Source organism: Ammospiza caudacuta, chromosome 14, assembly GCF_027887145.1.
Source record: "Ammospiza caudacuta isolate bAmmCau1 chromosome 14, bAmmCau1.pri, whole genome shotgun sequence".
Lineage (NCBI taxonomy): Eukaryota > Metazoa > Chordata > Aves > Passeriformes > Passerellidae > Ammospiza > Ammospiza caudacuta.
The window spans coordinates 2,129,461-2,146,301 of NC_080606.1; the positions used below are offsets into that span (position 1 = coordinate 2,129,461).

General features: G+C 50.2%; 1 protein-coding gene across 1 annotated transcript in view; it reads left to right on the forward strand.

Moving 5' to 3' along the window:
* The window catches only part of LOC131563863 (vascular endothelial growth factor receptor kdr-like), a 130,451-nt gene that overhangs the window by 30,870 nt on the left and 82,740 nt on the right, over positions 1-16,841 (forward strand). Inside the window, exons 2-3 of the mRNA XM_058814047.1 lie at positions 5,621-5,717; positions 9,465-9,667. Coding sequence (XP_058670030.1) covers positions 5,621-5,717; positions 9,465-9,667 — 300 coding nt within the window. The remainder of the gene's footprint in view (positions 1-5,620; positions 5,718-9,464; positions 9,668-16,841) is intronic.

A 16,841-nucleotide genomic window follows, 5' to 3' on the forward strand; every position in this document is an offset into this window, starting at 1 on the left:
AACCTTTAAAATAATAGAAAACCACTTGAGTGTAACAAATGAAAGCTGATTCCAGGAGCTGAAGACTTAATAAAAACACCAAATATTGCAAGGCTTGTGATCCAATAATGCTGGCAGTGCTGTGGTGCCTTCTCTTTTCATGGGGGTAACCTTGAAATAAATCCTAAGATGATTACAGGCCATTGGTTTAAACACACATGGCTTTTCAGTGAATCCCTGAGCTCTCCAATTCCAGCAAAAATAGATTTCCCTGGGGACAGAAGCATGAAAATGCCCTTTGGAAGGGACACCTGCTCATTTCCAGGTGTGCAGCTGGGAGGGGAGAGCATTGTCCTTTCCTGGGAGTCATTTCTGCAGCAGGGTTTGGAGGGTCTGCCCTGCCCAGGTTTTCCTGGGTGGAGGGCAGGGGACAGCTCTGCCTCTGCACCCCCCTGTCTCTGGTGGTCACCTCTCACTGGTCACAGGGCAGGGTGTGGTGTGTGGACAGCCCCAGTGTTCCTGAGGGTTCCTGGAGCTTCTGGTCCAGTCTCTGCCAGGCAAGCACAGCTCACAGGAGCATCCTCAGCAATGGCAAAACAGATTTTAAACGCTGAGGCAACGCAGAGGGCAAAGGCCCCCATGATGGGGAATGCAGCTGTGGGTCAGAAGTGCTTGGGGAAAACTTCCCCTCTAGACCTACTGTGGTTTGAGTGCCTCTCTCCCATTTCCCGTGCTCAGGGGGCTGCTTTGGGTCAGGTTGTTTGCTCTCTCAATTCCCCATGTGTCTTTTGAGGATAATAATTTGTCAGTGAAGTTTTAAACCCGTCATCTTTTTCTGTACTGTCACCCTCCTTCCCTGATTCAAATCAGCTCCAAACTCTGACTTCCAAGGGGCCCTGAGGTGCCCTGGGCCCAGCTCTCTGCACAGGAGTGCTTTCACATCATGAGGAGTCCATGGAGCTCACCCATGTGCACAAAGCTGTTTGTGTGCCCAAACCCTCATGCCATCCCTGCCCTAACCTGCCTCATTTTGCTGCCAGCACAGCCCTCTCTGTGATTTCCTTGCCATCTGAAGCAAAGGCTCTGTGGGCTCTGCTCCCCCAGCTCTCCCTGTGGCCAAAAGGGATCCCCAGATCCTTAATCAGGGACCACATTGAGCTGTCACTGAGCCCCACCCAGGCACAGCCAGGCTCACAACCATCTGTGAGGGCTGTGCCAGGCAGAGCTGCAGTGCCCAGAGGATGCCTGGAGGAAGGCTGTTACAATTAAGAACAGAGATTAAAAATACTTTTTATCCACTCTCACTGCTGGGCCCAGTATGGAGCATCAGGCTGTGCGTGGGAGGGATCTCCCTGTGCCAAGTGAGATAGAGTTGGAAACCATCTGACAGAGAGGTGAGGGAGGTCACCCATTACCCTCTGCCTGGGGAGCCTCCCATGTTTAATGTTGGCCGTGCTGCAAAATCAGATTATCCCAGGAAAAGCAGTTTTCAATATATTTTTCTCCCCTGGATAATGTATCAGTCAACCTTTCACATTTGGCTCCCGAGGATTTGTGGTTGTGCTGTGTTTGCGGTTTTCAGTGCCGAGAGCAGAATGTTAAAGCCTGAACTGGAGGTAGGAATGAACTCCCAGATCAGAAATGGTGCAGTGAGGCTCTGGGCAGAGGCTCTGTCCTCACCTGTGTTGGGATCTCTAGCTTGTCAGAGTGACCCCGAGAAGAGTTCCAAAGTCTCTTTTCCCAGCCTGGTGCTTGAAGAAGGAGTCAGGGCTCTTCATTTCTCGCTCTCAAGGTTGTTTATTGTTTCTTATCTGTAAAATTCTTTCTCCTGCCCTGCCGAGGTCCATCCAGCAGGACAGTTCCAGGCACTCTGCCTGCCCCCAGGGCAGTGTTATGTCTTTATACTAAAACCTACCTGTACAATGGTTACAGTTACTTTCCAATACCCATCACCTGTGTTAGACAGTGAGCTTCTACTCTAAACCAATCTGTGAGTGCCACCATCACAGCAGAAGATGGAGGCCAAGAAGAAGAAGGAGAAAGGCTGGACACACCCAGATCCCTCCATCTTGCCTCCTGAACCCCCATACCAAAAACCCCAAAATCTACTTTTTCACCTTGTGATAAATTTGCTATTATTCTACTTAAACTGTTGTGGCTTTGCTGATCTTCACCTAAGGTTGGTAACTTGCTCCATGGGTCATAATCAAACTCACAGGGGCATTTTGGGCTCTGTGCCTGGGTTTCTGAGCCCCCTGGCAGGGGTCTGGGCTGCTCAGGACAGCCAGAGGGATGTCCTGGGTCCTGACAACCTGGGCTCTTTCCAGGGGCATCTCCAGGCTGGAGTTGCTGCTCTTGTCTTGCTGGTGCCAATGTGTGCTGGCAGCAGCCAAGGCAGGTCAGGGAGTGAGGAGCCTGAGCAGAGGTGTCCCTCCCCTGAACAGCCTGTCCTTCCCCCTGGCTCACACAGGGGATGTGCTGCTGAGACCCCTTTTTGCTGCTGAGACCCCTTTGTGCTGCTGAGACCCCTTTGTGGCGCTGAAGGAGGCAGAGCCTCTGCCAGACCTGCAGGATTGTCACTCCAGCACCTCATCCCAAACCATGCCAGGGCATCTAGGAAAGGATGTGCACCAGGAGCACACCCAGAGCAGGGTCAGCTGCACAGGGGATGGCAGGGACAGCTGTGGCACCCAGGACTCTTGTGGCTCTCACAAGGAGTTTTGCCATGGTCATGACACAGTAATGATGGCTCGCTTTTAATTTTATGTCCCTTGTAGCCCTAGAGCAGGACCAAACTTATTTATCAGGGAGGAGAGGACAATGTTCTCTTAGCCTGGGCATTGGAATCTGAGCAGTGCAATCAGAGCACTTCAGCTGCAGCAGGACCCAGCCCAGCAGGTCTGCCTCCCCACCCTGGGCAGGCTGTGGGTCCTGGCTTTAGGGACAAAGGCTGGGGAGCAGGGCTGTGGAAAAGAGGGGTTGCACTGCCAGGAATGTGCTTGATTCTCCCTTGCAGCATCCTAACACCTGCATGAAGGCATGAATCTCCTCAGACAGAGAGAACAAATATGAAAGTGGAGCAGATCCATCCTCCTCATCCAACACACCCTGGGGCTTTGCCTCCTAAAAGTCAAGTCTAGCTCTAAAGGGGCCAGGGGATGTTAGGGATATTGTGAGGTCTCACTCTGTCAGTTTGGCATTAGGTGTTCTGCCCTAGCACAGCCTGACCTTGCCCTTACAACTCTCTCTGTTTTGCACTCAAAATGTTCTTTTCCCAGCCCACTCAGCAGTGGTGTGGCAGAAGGGGCACAGGCTGTGTTTATATAAACCCTCTGTCACCTGCCAGCAGAGACCAGATGTGTGTGGCACAGGAATTCTCCTCCTGTCCTCCGTGGAGTAGAAAAGCACTGAAATTCCACTTTGCTTATTCTGTTCTTCAGCTCCCGAAGCCAAAATAAACTTTGGGCAAGAAGTAACTCAGAAGCAAAACCAGAATAATTGAAAAATACTTTTCTTTCTCTTAGCAAGAATGGTGTCAAATGTTGTAAAAGCCTGAAGATTCTACAGTCAGAGCAGAGCTCAGGCTCTGACCCCAGACCCTCTGACAGTGCCACACTTGCTCATGAGAGCTCCAGAGGCACCAGCTGAGCCCCCCCTAAGCCCTAAGAAGGCACAAGAGGAGACAAACAATTTTGTTTGAAACCCCAGGATTTTCTAAGTCCTGGCTGAAGTCACAGCATCAACAGCCCAGAGCAGATCCTGGGAGGAGCAGTGTCCTGGGAGAGCTACAGGGACCCCAGCCCCCCTCAGCTGGCAAATTCATGGCATTTGACCGACAAATTGGAGGCTGTTGGCCATATCCTGGAGCATTTTTGCAAAGCTCAGCACAGTCAGTCTGAGGGAGCTGTGAAATGCCTCAGCACCATGAAAGAACCTGTGCCAAGCTCAGCCCATTCCCAGTGGGAATTGGCTCTGCCTGGAAACCAGAGGGGCCTTGGAGCCAAGAGCAAGGATGGGCTTGCCTGGCAGTGGCTCCTCCTGCAGAGTTTGGGGCTTTTTCTGTTGGTTCTCAGCTCAATGTGGTGCTGCTCCCTGTGTGTGCCATCCTGAGGGTGTTGAGGAATGGCAGTGCTTCCCAAATAAATGGGAACTGCAGGGCTGGAAGCCCCAGCTGCTCTGCTTGCCCAGCGTGCCATGCAATGGCAGCTTGGAGGTGCTAAATAATGTCCCACAGAGCCACTGGAGGGAGGTGGGGTTGGGCAGACTCCAAGGACCTTGGAGATGGAGCAGCAGTGGCAGAACAGGGGGAGTGGGCTGGATCTGTCTCTGGTGGCCAGCACTGGTTCTAAGTCTCAGCCAGGGTCTGTAGGGAGGGTCAGGGGCTCCAAGCGCAGTCCAGCACCGTGGTGTCCGGGCAGGATCCCCTCTGGAGGACTCTGTGGTGCCATGAGGTTATTTGGCACCTGCTGAGTTCCTGATAGGAGCTCCAAGAGCTCCTGGAAGAAGCCAGAGACTCCAAAGTGGGAGTGAGTCACTGCCCACGCTGATGCCAGGCAGAGAGCAATTTACTGAAATCAAGCAGCTCAGAGATGAGAGCAGAGAGGTGGGAGCAGGAAAATCACTGCTTTGTGCAGTTGAAAAGTTAAAGCCTAGTGTTTCTCTCTCTGCCAGATATGTTATCTCCCTGTCTGCTGCAAATAATGCCCGTGCTGGGAGCCCAGGGAGGATTTCAGGATTTCAAACTTGCCTTATCAAGTTTGAGGCACAGGAGAAGAGAGAAATCTGAAGAGCAGGAGGGGAAAGAAAACACAGCTTTAATGTCAGAGCTTTGGAAGTGGAGATCCTTATCAGAGCCTGGTTTCTCCACTCCTTGATTATGTTACTTTGAATTTGGACAAAGCAACCAGCCTGGCCAACCTGCACTTCTGGTTCTTCTCAGTATCACTTTTTGAACATTGTCTCATTGTAGATGAACACAGATTGTCCCTGGGGACAGTTCCACAGGCAGGAGACATTTCCTGGGCCAGGAGATGATGAGAGAGACCTTTGTCACTGCTGTCATTAATGCCCCTGGTCATCAGAGCCCTGACAAAATCACAGATTCCCCTGGGAGCATTATCCCAACCACAGTGCCCACAGAGCCTGGGGTTCAGCTCAGATCCAGGATTTGGGAATGGTCATTTGGGAAACATCAGGTCTTCAATTTGCCTTTAATATCACAGCTGCTGCACAGAGCTGTTCCCCAGAATTATTGTTTTCTCCCATTAATTAAAATGTAATGTATGAGCTCACCCATCAAATTACTTCCCAAGGACCTGACTCCTTCCATTTTTATATGTGTGCAAAATCCTTTTGACACAGATCTGTTCTCCTAAATCTGCAACAATTCAGTAATAAAGCTGGCTCAAAACACTACTGGCACAAATGCAGGTGCTTGGTGTCAGAAAAGAAAGAGAGGAATAAAGGAAACAAAAACAAACTGAGGGCATCTCCTGGCCAAGCATAAATGCAGCACTGTGTGGGCCCCCAAATTAGGAACTATTTACAAAACAAAGAGTTTGTCTCGAGTGCATTGTGCTGCTTTGACACCACAGAATAGCCCGTCTAAACTAATGATGGTTTCTTCCTTTTTTTGGGTCAGGTCTCGCTGAGGAAGAGCTTCTTCAAAAACCAAGGCTGAGCATTTCCAAGGACCAAATCGTCATCTCACCAGGAGACACCCTAAAAATAAAATGCTGGTAAGGATTGCTCCAATAAATGCTGGATTTTTGTCCTTGTATTGATTGGTTTGGCCCAGCAGAGCCCCAGGACAGAGCAGAGCCTGATGCTGGGCCAGCTGGGAGCTGGGGCTGTGTGGAGGGAGCTGGATGGGCTGTGACAGAGCAGGGAGCAGAGTCTGGGGTCAGCTTGGCCAAGTTCTTTGTGTTGTGTTGCTCAGGGGCCCAGGCAAAACCCTGAGTCAGCACAGGGGAGAGCTCGTGGGAGTGGGATGAGCTGTGCTTGAGGACATGGCTGGAAATCCTCTCTGAAATAGGGACAGATTCAGCTCCTCTGCAGGTAAAATCACTTCTTTGCTCCCTGTCCATTAGGAAACAACAGAGATCACCAGGAACTGCCACCTAGCCCATCACAGGCACTTAAATAAGCAGCAGTCACTGTGTGTACATTCAAAGCCCCAGCCAGTTTAAACATAACATGTTCTTTAAATCAAATTTAACCAGGATTTGTGAAAGACCAAAGTGTTGCTGCTGTAAATCACAGCAGTGCCTCAGTGATGGCCCAATGTGCGCCACCAGCCATGCAAGGACCAGCAGGATTTTGGTGCTGACAGGGAGAGGACGCTCTGGGAACAGGGACACAGCTGACACATGAGGAAGGAGCAAACCCAGAGCACTCTGCTGTGCCAGAACACGCAGCAGCTGCTGGGTCCCACAAAAGGCCTCAGACTGAGATGGATGGAGGTGTTACTTGTTCTGGGTGGGATTTTTACACTTCACTGCTGCCAGAGGACATTTCTCAGGTTTTTCTCTGAGAGTGTTGTAGGAAAAAAGCCCAAGGTAACACAAACTCTCACAATTTCATTCTCTCTCACACACACAAATGGATTTTACACCTTCTTGCAAGGTTCCCTTGGCTGGCGCCACTACCTGGATGGGAAGATGAATCTAAGCTTTAGGTTTCGCTGACACATCCCTTCTGATTTTTGTCCCAGACTATTTAATTCTTTGTTATAGTGAAAGGTGAATGGGCTCAGACTGTGTAAATTTGGGATGTTTTCTGGAGTGTGAGACAGCTTTTTTCCAAATCCCTCCAGCTTGCCATGTGGCTTACGAGGTCACAATAACCTTCCAGTGGTATTTTTAGCTTGGCAAACAGCAAACATGATGGCAATAAAGTCTGAGCAGTCTTTTAACATCTCAGTGGTGCTCTCCATAAAACCTGTATGGACTCAAAGTCCCTGGGGTGCCCCAGGCCAATTAAATCAACATTTCCCAGCAGTTCTCCATCCCCCACCTTTTTAATCTGGAGGACCACCCTACTTTTCTTGTATCACCAAATCAATAAATAATTGAAAGAGTTATGAGCACTTCAGTCTCACATTGCTTTATGGATGCAAAGCAAGAAATCCCCATGACAGGTCTGAGAAACACAAAAGGATGTGAGCATGGGGTGTAACATGGGACCAGGGCCTGGAGCACTTCAGCTCTTTGGTTCCCATGATTCAAAAGCTGGGAAGAGAAGGAAAGTGTGGTTTCTGAATGCAAGAGTCCCTGGATCAGCCCCTCTGGGGATGTCTGCCCTCCTGCCTCCTCTGCCGCGTTCATGGGTTAGCTCCTGGCCCAGGGAACTCTGGAATTCTTTGTGCTTCCACGGGCATTTGGGCTGTGTGGGGCACAGCACGGGGCACAGCCCCAGCAGGCCTGTGGCAATGTCCATCCTCCCTTCAACTCTAAGCTTTTGGGGTTCTTGGCCAAGATTTCCTGGTTTGTGATAGTGGAGCCAAAGCTGCTGCTGCCACTCCCTTCTGGCAGATGTGTGAAAATCCCAAAGCAACAGCCAAAGGCTTCACCTTCCACCAGGATAATGTATTTTGGGGGAGAAAGACTTAAGGAAGCCCAGGTGTGAACTCCCAGTGCTGCCCTGCAGAGCCACCAGAGCTTGGATGGACACCAGAGGGGTGTGGGTGACGAGGGGCAGGGACACGGTGACGTGCTGGGAGCTGTGTCCGTGTGAACTGGCTCTGTTCCCTACTCCAGACCAGCAATCCCAGTCCTGGAGTCACCAGTGACGTTGGTAGGGTGGGCCCGAGCTCTGGGTGCTCGGAAGGACAATGGGAAGCTGCTCTGACGTGGGGTGGGGCTGTCCAACCACCAGAACATCCAAGAACAAGGGCGAGGCTGCTCAGCAGAGAGGATATTCCCCCTTTTCCAGTGCTCCCGTCAGCCTGGTGCTGGGAATAACCTCAAGGGCTCCACGTCCGCCTCCTCTCCAGGAAGGCGACAGGGGGACGGGCAGGAACGAGGGCCAAGAGGATGTTTGTGGAAATGTCACTGGATGTCCTGGCAAACGGGCTCTGACTGTACCTATTGCACCCCTGCAGGCCACTGGAACTCTGAGTCCTTGGCTAACTGGGAATTTCACACTTTGGGCATTGCCATCTCAGTCGGGGTCAGCGTGTCTGGGCTGGATTTCTCCCTGGCAGCACCGAGCTGGAGAAGTCCGGGGGTCTCACTCCTTCCTCAGCCCAGCAAATGCCAGTGGGAATTCTCTGAGTGAGAAGGGAGAGCCAACCCCCTGTTCTCGGGAATAGTGCAAACACACACACAACTCCCAACTCTCTCTCTCCAGCACAACACACACAACTCCCTCTCTCCCACACCAACTTTTCCCCCAGGAAAATCCACAGGAGATTAACCCCCACCCCACCTGTTTCCACACTAAAAACCAGTTTGCTACAAAAAAGACCATCATCTTCATCTCCTAGGCCTGTGTGGTAGCTCTGGTCCATCCCCAGAGCCCTCAGAGGGAGCTCCAGGAGCTCCTGCTGCCATGCCCTGATGCTTCCAGCACATCCAGCTGTGACTCAGATCAGCTGGGAGCTCTGGGTCCCACAGCAGGTGACACCCAGGCCCTGCTTTTTGTCCTGAACTCCATGGAATTGCATTTTTCATGAGGTGTGCTCAGAGATCCAGCAACAGAAGGGTTCAGCTGGGGCGAATGTCTCATCCTCTGCCCTCCTGGCTTGATGGTCTGGCTGCTGCCACAAGGGGAATTGGAAAAAATGTGTCCTGAGCAGATATTCCCAGACTTGTAACCTGATTAGTTTCAGGCCCTTCACAAAAATCAAGACTGAGTCACTGCTGATTAAGCAAGAAAGGTGATGAAAAATTACATAAATATCCTCCTCTCTCCATGCAGCCTCAGTGCAAGAAAATATACATTAATTTAGCAGTTAAAATATGCAAAATCCTCCTTCTTGAACAAACATATAATTTTATCTGATGCTTTGTAATGTTTGAAGTGGCTAAAATACAGTGTTATAGAAACAAACTTGTGTTCAGGCGGTGTGTTAGAAGAGAAATTAAACTTTTCTCCAGGAGTTACTGCAGCTCCCATGGAGCATTTCAGGAATGTCTGGAGAACAGTGTGGGGTGATCCAGCTCAATTTCTGATGGGTGGAAGTGCAAATAGGAAGTATCATTCAGGTTTGGTGTGTGGAGGGGTGACTAGTGGGTTAGCTGGTGTAAAGTTTTCTGGGTCTCCTAGGAGGCTGGGGGAGAATTGGGCCAGGGAGATGAGTAGGGAAAGTATTAGTACAAATCCTAGAATGTCTTTCATAGTGTAGTATGGGTGGAAGGGGATTTTGTCGCAGATTTTACAATATTTTTGGGAATGACAGTGGTAGGAGCAGTGGGAAGGAGTGGCCAGGAAGGAGGCCCATTTTTGCCTGAATGCAGTGTGATTTGGATGTGCTGTGGTGGCAGGGGAGCCCCGTCGGTGAGCTGGCAGCTGAGGGAGGACAGCCCGCGGGTGCACGTGAGCGGCTGCCGCGACGCGCCCGGGCTGGGCTGCAGCCAGCTCGTCCTCAGGAGAGCCACGACCAACGACACCGGCTACCTCAGCTGTGCCCTCAGCAGCACCCCCGAGCACCAGCGGCTCGTGGCCAGCATCTATGTCTTTGTCCAAGGTAAGGATTCTGCTTCTCAAATGGTGGTGGGCTCTGGGAACTGCCTGAGGCAGAACCAGCAGTGCAGGGGCTTCCATCTCTCTGCTGGCCCAGGAGGGAGCAGCAGCTCTGACACTCTGAACAGACCAAATGCATCTGGGTGTTCATGGCAGCTGAATTCTCAGGGACATGGATGTGAGAACCAGATTACCCATCCTGTTCAGTTCCAGGACTTGAAAGCTGGATTGTCCCATCAGTTTAGTGTCCCAAATAACAGATACTTCTCAAACCTCCTTTCCTTTTAAGACTAAATTCTTCAATCCTAAAGGACTTTGCTGTCACATTGCTTTTCCAAAGATTCATCCTGAATGCCCAAACCCTCTCTCTTTCCCTTCCTCCCCAGGCATGGACCTTCCCAGCAGGATACTTTGTAATTCCTCCCCTCCTACACGTTTGTCCCTATATCTGTGAGACATTCCTAGCAGAGCTGGGTGACTGCATTGGACATATTTTACTGTAAAAAGTGTCCCATTGCTCATTTTTGTTCCCTTTGAGCTCCCTCTCCCCCATATTTCAGAATCATTGAGTTCAGATCCAGGAATTAATGGAAGCAGGAACTTCAGAGGAGCATGGTCCTCTGTGATTAAGTGAATGCAACCTATTGAACCACCATTCCAATAATAGGAATTTTTGTTAGAATATTCCCCCCAAATGCTGAGTTTTTTTCAAATCTACTTGACAAATGCATTACTAAACACTGAATCATCTTGGATCTTCCAAGCTGAGATTGTGACTCCTCAGATGAAGGAGATGACTTTTAGTGCCTTGAATAGGAGATGACATGAACTCCTCTGGTGCTGGATAGGCTCAGCCTTCGCTTTCCCACAAATAATCATGTGAATTAATTTCATTTTCCTGGTAAAAGCCAATTTGTGGTTCTTTGAATCCTCTTACACAAATGCTGCAGAGGCAGTGAGTTTGTCTGATGGTATTTGAAGAGAGCTGCAAACCTACACCTCCAGAAAACACAAATCTTTGCTCTCAGCTCTGACTCAGGGTCTCGGGGTGTTGCCAATGATGGTGAAGCAACACAAGAAGTGATTTCCATCTCCCATGGGTCTCTGATATGCCCACACAGCTAAATTCAGCTTTTGCACCTCCAGGTGAACACACCTGCTCCATTCATGTGGGTGACACTTTCCTGCCTGTTGAAAACAGCCCCATTTTACCCTTATCCTGCTTTCCCAGCAAGTTTTCCTCTAATTGGAAAGTGGTTTTTTGGCATTACTTCTTAGTTCCTGAAGTCATTTTTTTTCTCCCTTTCTATTTCCTCTCTCTGTTTTTTTCTTGGTGCTCTGGTTGCTTTATCCACCCTGGTTCTTGTGCTGAGCTGTTTCCTTTTCCCATTACACCCAGCTCAGATGCCCCAGGTCCAACATTGTTAACCCAGCTTGTCCCACGCTCCAGGAAACTCCATTCTCTGTCCAGATTCAGTGCCCTGGCTGCCTACCCAGCCCCTCATTACTCTGTGGCAGGAGCATGTGCAGGAAACGTTCTGGACCTTTTGGGACTGCCTGAGCACTTTCCTGAAGAAAATATCCCAAGTAATGAAATGCCTCGCCAGGGATGCTCTTGGAACAGAGCTGATCTAAAAAAAAAAAAGGCAGGATGTGCTCCTGCTTGCCAAGGTTCTCCTGACAAACAGCACAAAATCACCCTCTCAGGTGCACTTTAATTGTGTCCCACGTCCTCCCTGCTCTAAAAGCTCTTACTCAGACTCCTGTGCTTGAAAAGCCATGGAAGGAAAAGTGGGTGGAAAATCCTCTGGCTTGTCCTGTGCACCCCAAAGCACAGCTCTGCCCCAGGAGCTGCAGGTTCCTGCTGGGATCTGCCCTGCCAGGCTGAGGAAGCTGCTTGGCCCTGTGAAATGAAGCTATTTATACCTCAGCATGGATCTGTCCTCAGGGCATGCTCTTCCTGCAATTCAGTTCCTGTGGATATTTGTTAGAAGCCAGCAGGCTGTCCTGGGGACCAGGAAACTGCTCTGGACTTAAACAAGGAGTTCAGAGCACACCTATGGCTTTCTTCAATATCTAAACATGCCTTTTGAAGGAAATTGCTGTGGCAGTGTCTGGGCAGCACTGAGAATCCCATCAGCTGTCTCCAAGTGAGGGAACTCACAGATCCTGGCAGTGCCAGACAAGGGTGAGGCCCATAGCTCATCTCTGTGGATGTTTTGTGGAGAGAGAAAGTGCTCAGGGGGGTGTTTGTGAGGCTGAGCCAGGTGCAGGCAGAAAATGTGGAGCCAGCCCCTGAAGGCTGGAGATTCCTCTGAGGTTACAAGCCATTATTGCCAAAAAAGGAAGGGGAATGGTATTTTCCCTTCATTCCTGGCCGGCTGCTTGACACCGAGATGAGAACATGATTGTATCGGAAGCCCTGTTATTGGCCATTATTTCCTGTGCTGCTCCTGCTTTCTCAGCCTCCCTGGAGGGCTCTGGGAGCTCTGGCAGGACCTGGCACTCACAGAGATCCCTGTGGGGTGGTGGAGCTGTGACCCTGCTCGTCCCTGGGGTCAGGAGGGGCAGCTGCCACCCCTCAGCTGTGCTTGGGCGCTGAGGGAGGCACAGCTCAGGAGCTTCATCCTGAATTAATTGTTTCCGAAGCCTTTTCTTCCTCCTGCTGCAGCTGCAAGTCCCAAGGACCATCATTAAAAGGAAGACAACCCCTTCTCCCTGTTGGAAATACAGAGTAGCCCAGGGCTGGAACAGAAATAGTTGGGAGGTCTCAACTGAGTTAATTCCACCTCAGCTCTGAGGGATAATCTCTGCAGGGAAAGGCAGGGTCTGGTCCCACACTGCAGTGGCAGCTCCATGGGAAATGCTGCCACAGCCACCCAGACACAGCATCTGCTTCCCTCTGCCTTCTGCAGTTACCCCTTGAGACCAGGGAAACCTCCCTGTGAGGAATATCCCCACTTATTGCAGCCTTTGGGATCCCTGTGCCAAGGGACAGGGCAGGTGTGTGAAAATACAGACAGTCCTCTTGACAGTGTGTTATCCATTTTATTATTATATTGAATCAAAAACACAGGACTGCTCCAGCTAGGAAAAAAAATTATCCCAGACAAAACCAGGTCAGCATCCACCCCTTATTCCATATCTTTCCCACATCCCACATTTCCAACACCCCATTGCCTTTCCTGTCTCACATATACACACAGATATTCCCAGCACACAGAAAATGTAACATGGCTTAGAGAAGGAGGAAGAAAAGGGCACATCAAGCAAAAAAATTCATTCCACCTTCCCAAAGGGCTACCCCAGGCTCCAGTCTAGACAGGAGTCAGGACTTGCAGCTCTCAGCTATTTGAAATACTGTCAGTGTCAGCAAAGTCAGAGTCCTGGGGGGGTCAGCTGGAAGAGCTCCTGGCTCAAATCCTGCCTCAGCTCCATGTTCCCTCAGCAGCCCCTGGGTCACAGTCAAGGATCTGCTGCACATTTTGTACCCCTGAGTCAGTGATCAGAGCAAGGAATGAGCCCACCCAGTCCTGCTGCCTCCACCTTGTGTGAATTTAGTGCTGAGGTCACTGGAGCTGGGCACATCTTCACAAAGAGTGTCTGGAAAAGTTCCTCAGGTTTCCAGGTTGGGATTGCTGCCCACCCCCAATGGCATTTGCTGTGCCACAGCTGCAGGACAAAGAGAGGCACCTCCTCAGTGTATGGGGCCAGCAACATCCTTCATCTTTTATGCAAAGCAGGGCTGTTATTCTATTTCTTGAAATAATTATGGCCATGATAGAGCTGCTTCTCAAATAACTACTTCAGAAACACCAGTCCCACCTCCTCTGAGTGCAACAGGCCCAAAATGCTGTGTGTGAGCCCAGGGCTGGCTGCCCACTGGGGCTGAGCAGAACAGGGTGGATTCCCCAGTTCCTGCTCATTCCAGGGGGGTCACTTTGAACACACAAACATTTTAACAGTGGACAATTAAACACTGAACATTTGAGCAGTGTGTCCCCACCCAGAGCCGTCAGCTGCTGGTGTTTCACCACCTCAGTGGTAGTGAGAGAGGAACACAGGACTGAGGGTGATTTGCCTTCACCTCTTTGGTTCTCAGCACTGGTGTTCACAAGAGCACAGGAAATCCAGAGAATGCCCCCACAGAAAATTTGAGTTCTGGCTCCTTGTAAAGCTCATGTGGGAGCCATGAAGGCACCAGCCACAGTGCAGCCCTGCCAGGAGTCCAGAGCACAAGGACTGGAAATCAAATTTGAAGCAAGACAGACATTTTTATGGGAGCATGAATGGCTGAGGCCATTCCAGAGGGAATAGGGCAATGCATCCAAGCACAACTTGTCCTGCTGAAGCATCTCCCTGCTGGTCAGCCCCAGGGAAGGGCAGGAGTGAAGAGAGTGGTCCAAGAGAGTGAGGAGAGGTGGTCCAAGTGCTGCACCAGGGTGGAGTTCACATCAGCCTCAGCCCAGGGATGAGCAGCCCCTTGGCCTCATCCCTTTCCCACCATGAGATATCTAAAGAGGCTGGAAGTGCATAGAAGTGCCCCTCAGATGAGATCATATTTTGCTTCTGATGTTCTTTGAAGCTGATTCCTGCCTCCCTAATCCTCTTGACAGTTCACAGAGATAATCAGAAAGTGAGAAGCAGAACTGCAGGGCTGGGTATGACAGCTTTGGGCCTTGGCTCACTTTTCCCAAGATTTTACCAGTGGGAACAGAGCTGGAGCTGCATTTCTTCTTTCTTGAGGCTGCAGACTTGCTGCCAGACCTGGGCCAGCTGAGATAGGCAGCTGCTGAGCTGTGTGTCCTGCAGATAAAGTGGCTGTGCCTGCCCACAGCAGTGCTGGGAGGGTTGGCTGCACATCCCAGCTCGGTGTCAGAGCACACAGAACACAGGCTGTGCCCTGGGCAGGACCCTCCAGGATTGATGGCTGCATCCAAGGGAAAAGCAGGATGCTTTTAGCTCTGAATCAAGGCATTCAGTGTCTTCAAATCACATCCTGCAGGGTCTCACTTTAAAGCAGAGGAGACTTGAAGGATGCGACGAGTGAGCAGTGCCAGCTCCTGGCAGCTCAGCAGGGAGAGAGGATCCCTCCCCATGGATCAAGAATTTCTAAATGAAAGCCCAAAGGCCAGAATCACACACACTTCCTCCACTGCTTCCTTCCTGGTTTTTATCCACTCAGTAGCTGCTAATTGCTGAGCCTTCCCCCAGGTGGGAGACCTGTTCTTAATGGGACTTCAGGTAAAACTGGGGAGTATTTTCCAAAAAGTCAAACCTGCCTAAAATCCAATGGGGGTCAGAATTTATAAATTCTTCTGCTGCTTGAAACATAATTCCAGACAAAGCATGGAGGCTTCTTTTTCTGTGGTGTTTTGTTGGGATTTTTTAAATATAAATCTTTCCATTTTGCCTTTATTTGCTTGGCAGCAAGAAGCATTTTGCTTCTAGAATTTTTGAAGTTAACACTTTTTAGAGTAATATTTTTTTTCTCTACAAATATTCCTGTGTTCATAACAGTAATCTCCAGGGGAAGAATGCATTTATTTGACCAAAACAGAATGCTTCTTGTTGACTCAGAATGGCTTCTGGGGGTTTTGCAGTCACTTTTGTTTTGCCTAAAGAGAAAATATTCTGCTTTCTGTTTAATCTAAACATTCCACCACCAATTCTTTTCATTGGCCTGCCAAACTGAAAGGTCTTTTATTTTCAAAGATCCAGTTTCAAAACAAGTGCCTTTATAGGAGTTACTCCTGTACCTAGAGGCAGCTTTGATGGGTCACCAGGGGGAATTCAGCAGGCCAGGCTGTTTCCTTGTGAAGCTTTCCAAAATACTCTGCCCAAAGTGTCACCGCACTGCTAATGCTGCTATTACTGTGAAGAACAGGTTATAAACCTCCTCTCGATGCTTTTTGACCTTGATGAAGACAAACTTCATGGGGATTATGTCAAAACATGAACTTAAAGAACCTGTCAAACTCTGCGCAGGCTCCCCAGCTTAGGTATGGCTGAGTGAAGAAAATAAATGGCGAGGGCGAGGGAATTATCTTTATCTGGAACAAAGCGAGAGGCAAAATGAGAATGTTGAGGAATTTCACGGACATGAGCAGCAGTGAATAGCTGTCCTCAGAGGCCATTTCGTGCTCATCATCCTCGGAGCTGGCGGCACCTGAAGGGAGAGGCGATGTCAGCTCCGAGGCTCGGCTGTGAGACAAATACCACCAGACAAATCGCTGTCACGGTGCAGGAATGAAAAAAAAAAAAACAAACCAAATCTTGTATTAAATCCTCTGTGTGTGTGTGTGTCAGGAGGAGGTTTCAGAGGCACAGACACGGAAATAAAGAGCTGTAGGAGAGATTGAATGGACAACCTGCCGAGTGCAGCGCTGAGGGGTTTAAACCCCTCGGCTCCGGGCTAGGGAGGTGTGACAGCTGAGATTGCCCAGCTGAGCTGGAAACCCTCCCAAATCTCATCTCCAGCAGCAATTCATCTCCTCCTGGCCACTACGAGCATCTCAACATGAAGGGTTTCAGTGCCTGAAGGAAAACATTTGACCTTAGAGCTGCTTTTGTGCGCTCCGCGCTCGCCGTCTGTCTGTCCCCGGGGCCGGGCAGGCCCTTCCCGCCCCATCCCGCTGCCGCCGCTTCCTTGGCTGTGTTTGTGTTCCCTGCCGGGCCCTGCTGGGGAAACAGCAACACCCTGGCGTGCCTGGGCTTCCTGCAAACTTCCACTGACCTGAGCAGCCAGACATGCAGTCTGAGAGCCGTGCAAGGACCGTTCCCTCGGCTCCGAGCTGTGGCTGCTGCTGATAAGTCCCCACCGTGCTTCAGCTCTTGTCTTTCTTCATGAGTAACGAGCTCTGCAGCCCGCGGTAAATCATTCTTTTTAATTATCCTCTGGGAATTGCTGGGTGTTTCTTTCTGGGTGAGATTCATAGGGTATTTCACCTTCCCAGCTCGGGAGAAACAGATGTGCCAAGCTACAGGGAAATACTGTGTTTTCATAAAGGGTTTCTTTGCTGAGGAATTTCCCCTCAGAGTTCAGTGCCGGTGACTGTGGTGAGGACAACACCTGCATTTCCCATGCCACAGCTCTCCAGATTGCAACGCTTGAGTGCAATTGATTTACACCACCTGGACTGGAGATCTTCCTCCAGGCTGAGGTTATCATTTTTAAA